The sequence below is a fragment of the Limulus polyphemus genome, unplaced genomic scaffold (genome assembly GCF_000517525.1).
Source record: "Limulus polyphemus unplaced genomic scaffold, Limulus_polyphemus-2.1.2 Scaffold2248, whole genome shotgun sequence".
Classification (NCBI taxonomy): Eukaryota; Metazoa; Arthropoda; class Merostomata; order Xiphosura; family Limulidae; genus Limulus; species Limulus polyphemus.
Window position 1 is genome coordinate 6,419 of NW_013667858.1, and position 18,491 is coordinate 24,909.

At 33.8% G+C, this 18,491-nt stretch overlaps 1 protein-coding gene across 3 annotated transcripts in view; it reads left to right on the forward strand.

The window, feature by feature from the left end:
* The first annotated feature begins 665 nt into the window (after positions 1–665).
* LOC111087517 overlaps positions 666–18,491 on the forward strand; it is a 21,783-nt gene continuing 3,957 nt past the window's right edge. Inside the window, exons 1-3 of one of the 3 annotated variants that reach the window (XM_022394395.1) lie at positions 666–793; positions 6,143–6,231; positions 12,480–13,479. In XM_022394395.1, coding sequence (XP_022250103.1) covers positions 12,544–13,479 — 936 coding nt within the window. In that variant the 5' untranslated portion in view covers positions 666–793; positions 6,143–6,231; positions 12,480–12,543. Of the gene's footprint in view, positions 794–998; positions 1,022–6,142; positions 6,232–12,479; positions 13,480–18,491 lie in introns of those variants that run through there. The other 2 variants (XM_022394396.1, XM_022394397.1) reach the window with 2 other exon arrangements.

Consider the following 18,491-nt stretch of genomic DNA (forward strand, 5'->3'; position numbering starts at 1 on the left):
GATTCGAACCTGCGAATCTCAAATTGCGAGTCAAACGTCCTAACCACCTGGCCATGCCAGGCTCTATCAGAGAAGAAACTCAATAATCCGAGTGGTTTCGGAAAGTGAACTTTCCATGATTAGAATTAAAGTCTACTTTCCCGAAGCGCTAGGGTTGTTGGGTTACTTTTCCGATGCTAACTTCTTCTTGATCTTGTGTACTGTTAAATGTCATGATAATATTATTCATAATGTGAATAAAGTTCGTACTTCAGCATACCTACATAAAATATTCGCTTTTTTAAAAGGATAAATGATTGATATACCGTTATCATATTTTTTTTACTTTTTCATTTCGTTGAGTATGTTATTGCATCAAACTTTGTTAATCATTATTTCCATTCAGCACGTTGTAATTATGTTTTTGTAAAAACTTGTAAATAAAATAATAGTGAGAGAAATACAACTAAAATATTAACAAGACGCAACTTTTCTGTATACTTTGCAAATCAAATATTCATCATGAATTGAATAAGAACAAAATGATTAATATACAGAACTAAATAAAATGACTAGTTTTTAATTGAACTATTATATCGCATCTGAAGAGTTTGACGTATTAAACGCAGAATGGCGCTTCAAAAAAGCGGAAACTTTCAAACGTCGTTGCTTGACAATGCTTGTTTGTTCTGAAATACGTTTTACTTTTAGTGCGAAGTGATTTTGTTTATATTTAATACAATACTAAAAGTAATTATTCAGATATAAAATACTAGCTTCTAAGAGCTTGTTTGTCTAACTACTAATAGCGTTGGTAAGAAAATTAAATATAAATTTTCTAATTTCTTTTATTACGTTTTGTAAGATAAAACTAAGATAATCGTATATCTGCTAGGCCTAACTTCGAGAAAGTAAGATGAGTTTGTAGTTGTATTGAGTATTTATTTTCCATAACATTGTATACATGATTACACATTGATAAGAAGTTGTCAAAATTTGCAATATACGATAATTTAAAAAACGCCTAATTTCTCAAACTAAGGTAAGTAAATGATTGAAAGTCGTTCTTTATTGGACTTGGATTGTTGGAAGTTGGAGATGTAGTAATACTGATACTAGTATTAGTATTACTCAATCACTGAGAACTAGTACTACTACTACTATATTACTAGAGCGCTCAACTTCTGACGACAAGCTAGTTTGTTTGTTGTTTTTTTTTAGCTTAATGGCAAGAAATTATAGCACTCTAAAACGGAATTCTTCCTGGGGATGAAAAATGTTGATAGACACAACATTACATTACTCAGTAGTTTAGGTAGTGGTTGGTAACGCTGCTGATGTTTTAGGTCTGGGCATTACACTTTACAGTGCTTGAACAGTAGTGTTACCGACCACTGTTTGAACGGATATGTTGAAATTTGTAGTTTTTCCAATTCATTTTCCATTCTTGGGAATAATTTCACTTTAGATTTTTAAATGCTAGATCTCTTACCATTATTCATCAATTTATTGGTATTAAGCTAAGTAAACCAGCTCTTGACCAGAATATGAGTACAATACAACTACATCTTCAATTGTGAAAATATAAAGGAAAGAACAAAATATGAACTTTGTTGAAATTCCCCAAATGCACAGCTCTTTATGGGAATTCTGAAAATGCATAACCATATTGTAATCTTGTGTCTGTTAAGAAGATTTGCATTTATGCAAATATTTATTGGATTGCAGATCTTTGCAGTTGTGACAGAAGTTGCAAATATACAATTGACAACCTTGCATTTAAAAAACAGTTTATGGTTATATCCAAGAATACAATACCTTTTTTCACATAATAATAACCATTGTTAAGTGAATTGGCCAAGGTGAACTCAGCTCTTGGGTTATTCTAATATGGTTGTGCATTTTCAAAGTTATTGTAACATGTTGCTCACTCTGGGAATATTCCAACATTGCTCAGATCACCGTTACAGTGACCATCATTATCATTTACCAAAACAAATACACCAGTCTATCCACCTGCTTTCAAATGTGTTATGACCAGCTAAAAGTTGTATGTATTAATAAATCAGAATTTCTTCACAAAAGAAACTATTAAGTAAATTGGAACAGGCTATTGAATGAAGATGTCTGAAGTGGAAAACCTCAAGGGAAAAATTGCTATACATGCAAAGCTATCGTGTTTAGTAGAGCTAGGCAATTAACTTGCTTAATTGAGTACCTATAAGCATCAGTTATATCAATTGGTGTCCCACGAGATAATTGATTAAGCAAAATTACAATTCAATTGAATACTATTATTCAAGTAATTTAGTAGTGTTACAAGTTATTACTGGTTTCAGTTATAAAAGGTATGACTGAATTGATTAATGTCATGAAAATAATCAAAATTAATTTTTCCAATTATTACAACTATCTGGTAATTGAAATATTGTCATTATTACTTTTTGATTAGTTCAAGATTGTTCAGCTTAATCAGTTAGCATGAAGACTCATGAAAATAATCAATTAATCAAACATTGAATTTCCAGCTATTGCTATATTTGATTTTTCCAAGTAATTGAAATAATGTTATGTTTGTTTGTTAAGCCCAAAGCTACACAATAGGCTATACTCTTCCCACCACTGGCATCAAAAACCCTATTTACATATATAATGTAAGGACAATGAGGAACCTGTTGGTCCATCTAGGCCATCACATCCACTAAATTAAACCTAAAAATAAAACACTCAAAGTCAAATTATTTAAACATTTATCAAGCCTTCCCTTAAACTTTCTAGAATTTACAGAATCTGCCACATCTGAAGGCAACCCATTCCAAAGCCCAACATCCTGTTAGAAAATAAAACTCTCAACTGAAGATGACTCCTACTTTGCCAAAATTTATATTTATCCCCTAGTCCTGTCATTCTCACCATTGAGTAAAAAAAAATACAATGTATCTACACTATCAGTTCCCTTTAAAATCTTAAACACCTCAATCAGATCCTCTCTAACTTCTTTTTTCAAAAGAAACAATTTCAAGTATTTTAATTGTTCCATTCCAGGTAAATTTGTTTACCTATGAAAATATACAATACATTCAGGCACCTTCACAATGGAGAGAGTGCAATGTATCCTGAAATGAGAAGCTATTTAAAGGTTTACAGGAAAATGTAAGCAGAGGTGTTGTTCAACTTCATCTAATATATACTTATTTTGTATTCCAATGAAAAGTTGTCTTTTTTTTTCAGTCTGATAAGTGTATGATTTATTTGAAGATGAGTTTTAAAGTTTGATGCACACCACTAATATATATATACATTAGGGACGTCCAGACATGCAGAACAATCAAATGCTGATTGTCAAAATCTGATTTCAACCTTGGGTGCATAAGCACCAATCTGAAATTTCACTCAGGTTTCAAGTTTATTCCTCTGAACCCTTTCCAACAATTCAATGCCCTTTCTGACATAAAAAAGCTCAAGACTAAACACAATACTCCAAGTGTAGCCTAACTAATGACCCATACAATGACATTATAATCTCTTTAGACTTGAAACCAATATTTTTATAGATACAACTTAAAATCTTATTTGCCCTGCCACTAGCAACAGCAAATTGCTTGAATGATTTAAGAAACTGATTAACCAGAACACCAAGATCTTTTTATTCCATAACACTGTTAATGTTATTCCTGTCAAAATTATACTCATAACTCATCTTGTGATATCCTTTGTACATCATTGTGCATTTATTATAATTAAAAGCCATCTGACATTTATTTGCTGAACTCACCAAATAATCCAAATCCTTTTTTAAGGCAGTAGCATCCTCCTCACAGCCAACAACACCCAAAACTTTAATGTCATCAGCAAATTTAGATAATCTATTGACCATTCCTTCTTCTGTGTCACTGATATAAATCAGAAAGAGCAAAGGTCCTAACAATGAGTTATGAGATACCCCAGTCATGACATTAATCCAGTTTGGCTGAACTCCATTTATAACAACCTTCTGTTTTCTTCCACCTAGCCAGTTTTTTTCATCCAATGAGCAAACATAGGATTGAGAATGAAAAATATGAGGTTATAGGCAATCCTTCAGTATGACGAGTGGATAGGATAATCTGTCTGGTAAATATGGAGGAAAGAATTATATTATGCTATCCAGGGGTGGGGGTGGAAATATAACTTATAGAGCAAGTGATGTAGTAAGGGGTGCTAGCAGTCTTTGTAGTGCACATAGGGGATAATGATGTAGAGAAGGTTAGGTTAGAGGAGCTAAATGTTAAGCAAAAGGCATTCAAAGAGAAGGACCATAACAACTTAATTCTATCAGAGATACTACAAAGACTTTAAAGCTTAATTTACTTAAATCCTTCTGCCATTTCACACAACTTACCCTTCTGTCACTTCTATTTCATTTAGGATAGCCTCCAATTTCTCCTCCAACCCACAAGCTCTAGATATAAGTTACATATCTTCATTACTAGTTTCCTTAAAAAAGCATGCCTGTCCCAATTTCCTAAGTAAAATCCACTCCTATAACACTGAATACAAGTAGCTCATAGACAGCACTATTAAGCCTAATGTTAGAATTAAATATATTACATTATTTAACACTACCTTATCTTCTTACAAAAGTAATTATGTTTACTTTTAAAATAAGAGGTGACAAATACCTAGTCTTTAGATGATTTTTATGTAATAATACAATGGATTTAGCCTGTTTTATAACTTGCCAATAAGCTGAATTGTAGTTAGTGGCATTAACTTTGCTAAGCTGCCTGATCTAACGTTTGTAATATTTACAAAATTAAGTTCTAATTTAACACTTCAATCCTACTATTATTAATAAATCAATTTATCTTTTTTATTAATTAACACAGGTTACAACAAATAATAATATTTAATTAGCTTCTTAAACACATTAAGTAGCTCTCAAACACCTTCACTCTCCCATAAATTTTTAACATTTTATGTTGATTTTTTAAGGCAACTTGTGAGAATAATCCATTGAGGGGGGGGGGGGTTTATTAGTCTAACAACTGATCAATTAGTAAATTCCATTAATTACCAAGTTTGGAAAAAAATATTTCAGATATTTGCACAAAGCTGTACATGAGCAACATGTACTAGCAGTCCCTAGTTTTGAATTGGTAGGCTAGACGGAAGGCACCTAGCTAACAGAACCTATCACCCACTCTTGAGCTATTGTAACCTAATAGTGCAAATACTAAACTTATGACCAAAGGACTTGCAAAAGTAATTAAATGAACAATTAAGAAATAAAAAGTACAAATTTAGAAAATTCAAACAGACTGCTAGAATGGAAGTTCTAAAAACCTATAAAAGTACTTGAGAACTGATTGAAAATGAAAAACATTGGGAAATTGGAAAAGGCTTATGAGGAACAGTTGGTAGGAAATGTTAACAGCAAAAACTTAAAATTTTAAATGCTAAAGGGAAACAAAATATTAGAAACCTAGAACAGGAGTTGAGCTCTTAACAAATGAAGATGAAAGGGTTTCACGTGGCAATTACAAGATGGCTGAATTTCAAAATGTTTTTTGTCTTATCAGTTGTTACTAGGAAGAATGTAAGAAAGATTCCTGAAGTGAATCTCCTTTTAAAAGATTGTACACTATCCTTGAATGAAGATACGATTAAGCCATAGCTGCTAAGATATAGGGTCAGAAGACTGAGTATATATAAAGCACCAAAGCCAGATAATATTTATTGTAGGATAATGAGAGAAACAGCAGATTTAAAGGCTGTTAATCTTCATTGTTAATAAATCTGTTAAAAGTTGTGAGGTACTTTAAGACTGGAGATTAGCCAGTATGAAGTCTTAAGGAGAGGGTGGAGATAGACAGTTACTAGCCAGTGAGGCTACTGTACTTAAGTAGTTGAGAAAGTACTAATCTATATTTAGATACATTCTAGAAAAGCATCTAGGCAAGCTTCACATCTATACAGAAAGTTGACATGGATTTACAAAGAAAAAGTCATTTCTTATGAGTTTGATAACTTTCTTTGAAAATTTTATATTTATTCTGGATGTGGGAATTCATAAATCAAGGTGATATTTAAAAAAAATTGTAGATGATTATGACAAGAGTACACAAGTTTAAAATGCATAAAACTAATGTGACTCCAGTAAAAACAGTTATTTTTCTCATAGGGTAGTCAGCCTGTTGAATTGTTAGCCTTCAGGTGTGTTAGAAACTACAACATTGAAGGACTTTGAAAGATTGGACAAGCATTTTAGAGGTTAGTGTTTCATAATCCAATACAAAAAAATTTTATGAGTTGGAGTAAGTAGCTAGCCAAAAATAGGAAAGCCTTGATGGGCCAAAGGGCCCCTTGTTATCTCTTACAAATGAGATTAAACTTGCAGTTTGTAACTACATAAAACTTGCAGTATAAATTAAATTCATGGACAACCAATCAAGAACATAGGTTTTTTTATGTTTTGGCTACAGTTTACTCCAGATACCTATATAAACTGAAATTTTTCTTATTGAAAACTAAGTTGTAACAAGTGATTGTCAAGGTCTCCCTTTTTAGCCAATTCAGCATCATGCTGGTTATTTGCATGAAACTGTTTGCAAATGTGAAATTCCTCAAAATTCCAGTTCATTTCTACAGCAATTTTGTAACCATTACCAGTCTCCCTGAAGCATAGATCAAAGTACCTATACAACTACAGAAAACTTGCTTGGACTAATCAGTAAATATCAGTTGACTAATAAACGTTCTCTTTTGAACTCTACCAGTTTTGGTTAACTGGTTATAATGAAATAATCTCAAGGAAACATTTGAAATCTTCAAATAAACTTTGCATCATTCTAGTAGCTTTATCAAGCAACCTATTCACATGTTCAAAAAATAAATCATTATTTACTACAACAAAATATTTGTGATTCTTTTGACAAAAGTAATTCAAAGCAAACCAATAAAAGCTTTTCAAATGTTGGATCAGTCTGTAGAAAAGTTGACAAGAAGTACTATAAAAACAACTATCATATTCAAGGGGGATGAATCAAAATATTGTTACGTCTCTGGGCGTTTGTTAATTACTCATAAAAATTATTTCCGAAGAACTTCAGTGATACAAGTCCTTTCTTAAATAAAACTAGTTTATTCTTTCTCAATACAACTTTGCAATACACTTAATTTCCACAGTACTTTAACTTAAAGACACGCTATAATTCACAATGATTTACACATTTTAATTACGGCTTGACTCAATTATCTGTGTATATCTTCAATTTCTCTGTCTGCTATTATCTATGTGTTGTCACTTCTCGCCAGTCTTGTATATATATATATATATACAAAATAGAGGGTGTCTAGTAAACACTCGAGCCTTCACGAACGTTCTAGATACTCATTACGTGTTACTGGAATCACCATGGTGGCTCAAGGCCAAACAAACTTAAAGTGAAAACAAATTATAATGCTAAAATAGGGTTTCAATACCTACAACAGACAGAATACAGATAGCCCATTATGTAGCTTTGTGTTTCACAACAAGCAAACATAATGGCATAAAGTCACTAAAGGATCTTAATGTTAAGAGTTTACCACTGACTCAAATGTGAAGTTTATTGATGAACCTTAATGTTCAGATATTATCACTAATGAAAACAAAAAATACAAGGAATAAATATAAGAAGTTTACATTATAAATAAAACAATAAGTCCTCAATCATTAACCCACAAGTGGCTGTAGTAAAAGCATTCTGATTATTAGATTTCATGCAAGCCTTGCATAAAACATATTCTCTTCTACTTCATATTTTATCCATGAATATAGTGTTATGACAGCGGAATTCACGTGATGTTTAGCCCAACAGTTTATTTAGTAACTATGCCAAAAGAAAGACAAGGCAAGCATTTTTGTTAAGTGTTAATGGGAAATGAACCCAAGATTCTTTGTACAGGAAAACAAATATAATCAATTAATGAGCCCATCTATTACTCAGTTAGCAAATATCATTTATTGTCTAGCTCTATTGTAAGGGATATGTTTTGAGCAACAGGTCAGCTGGATGGACCTGTGGGAGAGTTTTCAGGGTAAGAGTAAATTATATGCTAGAAATGGGCTCCACTTAGATAGGTTAAGCAATAAGATGTTTGGGAGATTTGGAATAAACAAATTGATAAAGTAGCTAAGGCAACGAGGAGTTTGGAAATAAAAGGAGATTTAAAAATAAACATAGTAAATTCAAGAATAAGCTTTCTTACTATTATTCTAATGTTAGAAGTATTGGGAACAAAATGAATGATTTCAGGGCTCTCTAGTTGAAGTGGAATAATATAATATGGGAATTACTGAAACTTGATTAGACTTGGAAAATATTGATAAGAAGAATTAATTTGAAATTCCAGGTTATGAGTTACTTAAAAGTGATAGAATTTTTAACAGAGGGGGATGGGATGACTTTTTTTTTTATAAAAGATGAACTGCAGTCTGTTTGTATTGAAGACATAAACAAATGGTAGTCAAAGGATTGAATCTGCTTGGCTTACAATCAGGGATTTCAAGGGTAGAAGTCTTTTAATTTGCAACTGTCATAGGCCATCTGATCAGACAGGTGTGGCAAATGAGAAATGGTATTGTGAGGACATATAATAAGAATGTGTAATAGGAGTACTAATACAATAATTATTGGAGACTTTAATTTTAGGCATATTGATTGGGATTTTGTGGAGTCAAATAGTGATGGAGAAAGATTCCTTGAAGTGGATCAGTGTGGTTTTCTAAATGGGGAGGTAGTCAATTTGAGAAGACTTGGTATTAGATTTATTGTAATTAATAACGAGGATATGATTGCGAATAAAGTAGGAACATTAGGGAGAGAGACCATTGCATGATTAGTTTTTTTTTGTAAAATGTTGAGATAAAAAGAACTAAAGTTTTAAATCATTTTCAGAAAGCCATCTTTGAGGCCATGAGAAAAAAATTTATCACTAGTCAATTGGGGCAATGACTTAGAAGGTGGTGTAGGAAAAACTTGGAAATTTTTAAAAGTTCTTTTGATTAATAGGTCATTCATGATAACAGGGTAGATAAAATTTAATTTGCTTACTAAAGACGAAGAGAGAAAAACCAGGAATATATGCCTTAAGTTTAAATTGACAGACAGGTTGAAAGATTTATAGAAACTTGGAAATACAAAAGAGCTTATGATAAACAACTCTGTGATAATGTTAAACTAACAGCATGATATAATTAAATACTATATTGATCTGAATTTAGTGACCTTACTTTTCAAAGAAGAGAAATTAATTTTTTTATAGAATGTACAATAGACCTAAGCATTAATAAATTAGTGCTACAAAGTAGATATGACAATTTCAGCAAAGAATGGAGAAAAATATACATTTTTTGTACTCACCATTATTACAGATATTGTTTAGGGAGAGGGGGGGTTACTGCTCCATATGAAAGAACAGAAAATGTGCTTAATAAAAGAATAATGGTTTAAGTTTAAATATAAGCAATTGTAACTCCATGGTCAATACTGAAAATGGAAAGAATTATATATTTATTACATGTTTTTTCATCTATTCTTTTCATTATACTGTATTAAAAATGATTTGTTTGGGGTCAACCTTCCTTTTACATTAACCATTTGATTGCCAAATTTTGTGAAGACATATTCAAAATTATAGTAATCATTCTTAATTATGGGCTAAAGCAAGCACGTGTATGTAGGGTTAAACTGAATATGAACTTGTGCTATTTCACAACAATCTTGACTGAGCATAGTTCATGAATGTAGGGTGAGTTGTATTTTTTAAATCTTCTATTTTTAAAGAAACCTCATTTTTTAATTTCGGTCAATATGGTATGTTAAAATTAAACAAAATGTTAGAATGAGAATTTTACCCTTAAAGGTTGCTTGTGGCAAGATGTTTTTGAAGACTATGAAATGGTTAGCTTTTAAACATTTTATTCTCTTCTATTGTTACAAGCAAAGATATTGGCATTATTTCTGACCATGACTGTTGCACTATTGGAATTGACCTAAATCATGTTGATGAACTGGTGGTAAGTAGAAAGACTGAGAGTTTAATAAGGAACCATGGCTAGACAAGGTTTTCCCCAGGGTTTTAACAAAGATCAAAGACCAGATATGCAGGATTCTCTCTAGTTTCTGATAAGCCAATATCACCTGCTTATTTTACTATTATTTTTAAAAGAGGTGATAAGAGTTGGGCTGGAAATTATAAACCAGTTACTCTTGTTTTTATTGTTGGAAAAATTGAGTCCAATAAAATAAGTTTTGCAAAATCATCTAGTGAAATATGATATAAAAGACTAGAGGGGCACTCAGTAGAGTGTGTACCTCTGCCACACAGTGTTGATCATATTCAGCTCTCAATAAATATGAAAATGTGTCTGTTATCAATGGACACTGACTGTTTTTGGCAGGACAATGATGAATAATATTATACATATGTCCTCCAAGTTTCATGAAAATCTGATGATTTTTTACTGAGTTTTAGAGCAAACGTGTGAAAAATTGGTCCGTGTTACCAGATAGGGATTTTTTGATTTTCATGACCTTGATCTTTCATCCTCCAAAAACTAATCGCTTCTAAATTGGGTCATAATCCAAATGTAAACTACAACACATTTTGTAATCTTATGTTTTTTATTAAAGGAAGATATGTGAACTTAAACATCAGAGAATAAGATGAATAAACCAACTGAATAAACATAAAACATATCAGTAGAGAATTAACAGGAGTACTTAATATATTCTAGATAATGACTGTAAAATATTGAAGTGAAAAGACGATACAGCCACAGACAAGAGAAGTGAAACAATAGTAAATTGGAGGGACAATCGGTAGAGCACATACTTCCGCCACACAGTGTTGATCATATTTGGCTCTCAAATAATACATGTCCATCATTATCTACGGACATGGACCATTTTTGGCTTGGCAGAACAATGAGGAATAATATTCTATATGTGCCCACAAAGTTTCGTCAAAACTCAATGATTTTTGACTGAGTTATTGAGCAAACATAGTGTGAAAAATTGGTTCCCACGTTAACAGATATGGAATTTTTGAATTTTCTTCGACTTTGCTGTAACCTTGACCCTCCAAAAATTAATAACTTCTAAGTTGGGTCATAGTCCAAATATATACCAACTTTCTTCCAAATCCATTTGGCCATTTTCTAGAAATCTTGCTGACAAACACACAAACAAGCACACACAGGGGTGAAAACATAACCTCTATCCACCTTTGGTGGTAAAAGTAAAAACCAACATGGATTCACTGAAAGGAAATCTTTTACTGACCTGTTAAATTTTTTTTAGGATAAACCCTGGTATTGGAATAAGGAAGGCTAACTTGCTGGTTTCCCAGTTCTTCTGAATGATAAGTTGATTAATTCAAGTAAAATAAATAATAATAATAACAGTTTGGCATTAAAGTAAATAAATGATATTTTGTTAAAAATCCTTAATCTAATTCTGATGTGATATAAATAAAGTTGATGAAAAATAACACTTCGACTTAATCCACTTCATGATCTAACTGGTTTTGTAAAGCCAGTTACTAATATCAATAGTGTCTCAATCACTACTATGTTTTTCATATCCCAGCTAGTTTGAAGAACTCTGGTATTAGATGAAAGACCTCAATGGCAGTGGATATAGCAGACTTGTTGTTTGGTTTATAAAATCACATCAATAAGGGTTAGGGAAAGACTAGATAATTGGATTGTAGGGTCATTGGGTGAGAGAAAGCACGTGGTTGTTGCATAATGGAGTCCAGTCAAAATCTGTCCAAACAACAGGCTCAGTTTCCTTGATCTTTTTCAATCCCTTTTAGTAATCAAGCATCTTCTCATCTTGCTCAGAAATTATTAAAGGCTTTTGCATGGTTATTGAATTTTTCTGTATAGTTTGAGTTCTCTGGATAAACATACTATTGATACCAAATTTCACAAGGTTCTGTGATACTGTTTTTTGGAAGGGGTTACTCAACCAGAATCTCATGTGCCATTGTTTGTGAATAAAAAAAGTTCAGAAGTTTTCAATAGAGAGATGAATATTTTCTTAAATAAAACATTTTGTGCTTTTAATTATGCTGTATCACTGTTTGTAAGACAGTAGACTATCTTTTATTCATCATAACTGGGATTTGTAAGACTTTAGATAAGTTTTATACTGGAAAATGTTTTTTTAATACATTGAATATTCTACAATTTAAGAAATGTAGCTTGTGTTTCAGAAATATCACATAATTGTCAAGCAGATGTAGTATTTATAACTTAGAACAAACTTTTATTTATATGTATATATATATATATACACACACAACAAAAAGTATACTTGATGTGATTCTATGCTCATGCCAGTCTTTTCTTTTTTCATATATTTCAAAACAGGTCCTTTTTTTAATTATAAGTATAATAGTTCCAACAGCTATAATTTACATGTGTAAGTACAACACTTTTATTCTAAAGTGTAACTTTCTTTTTCTAGGTATTTTAAATGCGAAGAAACTCATTTTGTCAAATGTGATTTTCTGGAAGTGTATAGTCTCAAAATGGTTGCAGTAACCAGAAATAAGTGTAGAAGGTCACTGAGAAGGACTGATAACTTAATCACAACAGTGAAAAATTCTTCTATGGTTTTCAAAACTCCTAAAAGCAGGGCTTTCAAGAAGAAAAGTAAGCAGAAAAGACCAAAAGAAAATACTGTAAGTAATTCTAGGAGTGACAGTTTATTATCTGATTTCCACCAAGAGGGGTCCAGTGCACTGTGTTTGACTTCTTGTAACAATGAGAACAGATCACAGTCTTCTTCGGTAAACAAAGAGAATGAATCCAAGTGGGAGAAAAAAAGACTTAGAATCACATGTGGATCAAAAGAAAAAAAACAAACCTCTTCTCATTCTGCAATCGACAGTGGTATTTTACTTTCATCTCTAAACAGCACAAACCAAAACTCTGATCTCAAACCCAATAAGACAAAGCACAGAACCAAATGCAAGACACGCACAACATTAAGTATTTCTCATGATGACTCTGAAAGACTTTGTACAACCATCCAATGTTACACCTCTACACCAAACCCTGCTGTTCCTAAGAATGGAACCTCTTCACCAGTTAGACCATTGGGCAGTACTGAAGAACCTTTTTTATTTAGCACTGAAGATAAGGAGTCTAATTTATTGTCCACAACTGAGGACTATGGACTTGTCTCTCTGTTTGAAACACCTCCAGACTTGTCTCCTGTGGCATCTCAAAACTACACAAGTATAAAGTTTCCTTCCAATTCTAATATTGAGCAAATAGATACTTCCTTGTCTCCTGTTGTGCATTTTGGGGAATCAAAGAAGCCAAGAAAAAGCTACAGCCACTCTTCTCTTAAAGCCATTAAGAAATGTTTGGTTCTAGACTCTGAAACTCACTATCATAAAGAAAACAAAGACAGCCATAAAAAGTCTTCAGGAAAGAGAAAGAACCAGAAAACTCAGAATGTAAGTCTTTCAAACTGTTCATTATTATTTATTAGTTGTATCAGTTTCATTATGTATACTAAATACGTGAATGACAAGTGTATTATGAATTATTTTGTAATAATTTCTGCCATCTAATGTGGTATTTAACATAATCAGTGGAACATTTATATTGCAAACTTGTCTCTTTTGATGTTTTACTTAAATGTCAGTAACATTCATTTTAACTTATATATGCTTCAAGTCATCACTGCAGTTATCTAACATATGCTTAACCCAGATAATTTCAGATAGTCAAGAAGTTATGTAACAATAATTGAAAAGTAAGTAAGCTGCCCTGACTGAGTCTTTAGATATTCCTATCACTGATTTTAAGAAACTTTTCCATGTACACCAATCCCCAGCACCAGTGATGATCCGAGCGAGTTTATCAACACACAACTCACTAGTCATATCACGGAAGAGAACATCATTTTATTTAGTTATTTATTCTTTTAATCATAGCACATTTAAAAACTTTCAGAAGGTTTATAGTATGTCATACTATAAGGTTATCAGTTGTAATAATCTGAATTTTTGTTTTTAAAAAGCAGGCTGTTTTCCTGATTGGGGCTTGAATAAAGAACATCAGTTCATGCCCGTTTTATAAAACATTCATCTGGGATCTTATATATTAATAATATTTATCTTCTGAAATGATAGACTTACCTCTTCTCATGCAGTAGCTATTTCTTGCACACCTGCCTCTAAGATTTTGTGCATGCCATTAGCTTTGAGTTTTTTTTCACCTAAGAACTGCACTAATGCATGATGTAATCATCTTGCAACAATAGCCCTCTATCATTAAGAAGATTGCACATCCTCCAAGCATAGTAGGTCCCCATAAACACTTGCATTCAAAATTAACTTCATTTTAATCCTCTGCACTGTCTTTAATAACAGACATGTTTCTTTAAGTCCAGACTTAATCAATTTCACAAAATTCACAATATTGGTTTCCTTTTAGTGTGTTGTAACATCAATTTAAAGCTACATCACCAATAAATAACTTACTAAAAAATTTTTGATCTGGAGAATTGCTAAAACAACCATTAATTCTCAAGTGATAATGACCACTACCACCTCCCAAGGTTCTGGCAATGTTGTTAACACTGCTTTACTTTGACTGTTGAAGATGGTATCACATTAGTTCCTTGTATCATGGGTTCTTTGATGCCTTCCTTGCCTCATAACCTTGTCTCTGCATCTGAAGTGTGTTCTCCTCTTTTTGAACCTGACTATGAGGATAATGTTTGATTAGTTTTTTTCACCTCCCAGGTTTGCACTAGTTTCTTCTTTACGTGTTGAGGACAATGTTTTTCCCCCAAATCTATTTATGAATTTGATTTCTCAAGTTTGTTCTTTACTTTCCCATTCTCCTATGTTCTTTTATTCTTCCCTTTCCTTTCTACATAATTTTTATGCTGAGGATTATTTGATTTTTCCTCTTTCTCCAGACATATGTCCATGCTGACATGTTTCTGGATCAGTTTCATTCTCACTCTCAAATGCCTCTTCCTCCTTATCCCAGGATTATTTTGTCATGGCTTATAGCTCTTTCCTTTTTTCCATTCTTGGATTCCCAATCCCAGGAGTCTTTACTACCCACTTGATGGGCTGACCCCCAAACTCCAGTAACACTCTCTGGTACTTAATTTTCTCTTCTCCACCTTTTTCTTACCCATTTCCTTCATTACTTATCCACTCTTTTCCTCCTATCTGAAGCTCTACACCCTACATGTTTTTCAATACCTTGGCCAGGGTTTTGTCTTCTGCTTTGTCTCTGCTTATTTGGTTCCACTATTGTTTTGACGTTCTGGAATGTGATGCTCTCTCTCTGTCTTCCCTTCATCTTCCCCATTCTTATCTCTATGATCTCCATCTGGCTCCTTTTCTTCATGCTGAAGTCTTCAGGGATATTCCTGACACCTTGGAAACTCGGGCCAAGGCTTCCTGACACCATTCCTCACTTTTATTTTTTTGGTTTCTTATCTCTCACAACCTTGTAAATTCACTTTCATTCTCAACCTGATGAACCCTCCACTTCTTTTTCCATTTCTCATCCCTTTTCTGTTTCTCACCATTCCCCTCCCATTGGGTTGGCCATCACCCATCCCATCTGTGACTCCCTCCCTTTGTACCCAGTCAGCTCAGGCCCTGTAGGGCCCATCTGCTTTTGTTTTTTTTGTAGACCTTTGGACCCTTTTGTAGCTGACCATTGGATCATTCAGACTCTTACACACAGCCTTTCTCTTCACATTTCGTTTCTTCCTCCACTGTTCTTTTTTCCTGCTCCTTTTCTTCCTTCTGATCTTCAGGGTCTTGAGACTACATTATCGGATCTTCTAAGAAAAGCCATCAAGAGGGTCATTTGCTTCTGTCTAAAGTTTTATTCTTGTACTTTTGTTTTCCCCAAAAAGACTGGGGACTGGCATCCTGTTATTGACTGCTATTGACTTCTCTTAATCATTATTTGTTGGTTTCTTGGTTCAAAATGGATGGGTTTCTTTTCCATTGACCCTTTTCCCCAGACCATAGATGACCAAGGCTGATATCTTGGATGCTTTTCTCCATATTGCCCTTTCCTCACATCATTTCTTTTGTTTTATTCATTGGGATCAGGAATACAAATTTCAAGCTTTTCCCTTTGGCATCATATTGGGTCCTTATGTTTTCAATCATATCATAGGAGCATCTGCTTGCCATGTCCACAGTCTTAGACTTTATTTCCATTATTACATGAATGCCTGACTCCTCATTGCAGAAGTCCTCCTTCTTGGTGACATTGCTTCTCCAAGAGAAATATTGTCTGGATTGGCTGGTCAAGTTTTTCCAAGTCATTCCTCACTCTGACTCAATACTTGGTCCTCCTTGAAGTCTTTTTCAATTCTCTACTCAGATGAGCTCAACCTTCCCCCTATTCATTTGTGGAAAAGAGAGGATCTGATAGCCTCTTATCTTGCCTCTTCTGAACTTCCAATACAATGGGTTCTGTCTCTTTTGGGGACTCTTGCATCTCTGGAACATCTTGTTCCTCTAGGCTGGGCTTACATGAGACTTCTTCAATGGACTTTGAGCAACCAATGGAAAATCTTTTGAGATTCTCTGTCCTCTCTTGTGAGGCTACCATCTTCTCTTCTCAAGGATCTGTCATGGTGGTTGGATTATGTTGCCCTCATTCAGATTTTTATCTCTTCACTACTTCATCTCTTCAGGTTGGGACGTGTTTCTTGAGAAGTCTACAGCGTGAGGGGTTTGGTTTCCTGTGGAGTGTTTCTTCCATGTCAATGTTCTCGAACTTTTAGCTGATTTTTTGGTAATGATCCACTGGCAATTCTATGACTGTTTCCCATATCAATCATTAGGGTAGGACACGCTCTAAGGATCTTTGCTTCCTCACATTGGATTTTTTGTTTTAAGCCTATTCATGTCAGGTTTTTCTGACAACTTGTCATGTCTCAGGATCTTAGAAGTTAGTGGCAGATTGGCTCTCTCACTCGAACAGGATTCTTCCTACTTAGTTATCATTCCATCCTCGAGTATGTTTTGAATTTGTTCCCAGTTGGGCAAGCCAATGATCAATACCTTTGCTATTTCTCTCAGTACCCCCCTTCTGGTTCCTGCTATCTTATCCAGCATCTCTGGCTGTAGGTGTCCTCAGCTAGGACTGGCCACATCTCTCTCTATGTGCACCCTTCTCTTTGTCAGGTCCTGTTTGTAGCACCTTTTTAACTGGCTCAATCTTAATTTTCCTCTTATTTGCCACTTGCATCCAGTGCACCTCTTCCTCTGCTTCTATCTTAGTCACTCTTGCTCCAACTTCATATGTCTCTTTCACCTGGGAGTGTTGTTCCTTTGTCTAGTCAGCTTTCTCTGACAATGTAGCCCTTCTATTACTCTCTTTGTGTTGCTCTTTTACTCTCTCTGTCTATCAACAAAAGTGGCATTTTTTGCTGCTGGTCCATCTTCTGCTCTCTACTGCCAGGCCATTTTACTGTTGCCCACCTTTTGGGTTTTTTTACCTGGTTGTTTAACCAAGGATTATTGGTTTCCATCATCACAGGCTATCAGGCAGCTTTGTCAACTATTTTTCACTTTTATCACCATGCTTTTTTAATTCATTGTCTTCCTCTTCCAGTTCCTTTACCTGGCTGAAACCTTAAGGTGGTTCTACATGTTCTTACCCAATTTTCATCTGAATCATTGGTCACTTGCTTCTTATACCATTTCTTTTAAAACCTATTTCATTCTCCTTCATGCTCATTGCAGATCTGATCTTTATGCATTGTATGCTTCCCATACATTGATTGACAGATCTTCTTTGATCTTACTCTCTGGTTACTTGTTTCTTCTTAAGACTTGAGTGGCTCTGAAGGAAAATCATACCTTTTCTGTTGATCTCTGCCCTTTATGATCAAACTGACCCTGATTGTCTTTTGTGGCCAGTTTGGGTGGGCAGGTATTTCTCGACATGCACAGATTCGTTTCAGCAATCCTGCAATTGTTTATTCTTGCCATAGGACCCCTCTTCTTCCAGGGATATCTTGTCTATTCTTTCCCCGATGGAGATGCTCGCAGGCAGTATCACACTTCATCATATAAACTCTGCCACTTGACTTACTCTCTGGCCATACAGTTCCAATAAACCTTGGATGAGATCCTCCAGTCTGGAATGTGAACTACACCCAATGCCTTTGTTTCAAATTATCTCTACCATCTGGTAATTTTGTCTCCCTCAAGATATCACCATTCTCAAGTCTACTTACCATCTTTAATGGGTAAATGCCTCTTTTTTTTATTTTCTTACTTGTTTATAATGTACTCCAATTCACTTCTCAGAACCCAGTCAGTGGCTGGTGTTGCCTCACAGGGTATACATACTTCCCTAAACCTACATTGAGTCAGGAGTAAGTATTAAACCTGGTTGCTCTGGCTCCTAAAGTGCCCACTGTTGAAATGGAATTTTCCATAAGACCAGTGGTATATATATATAC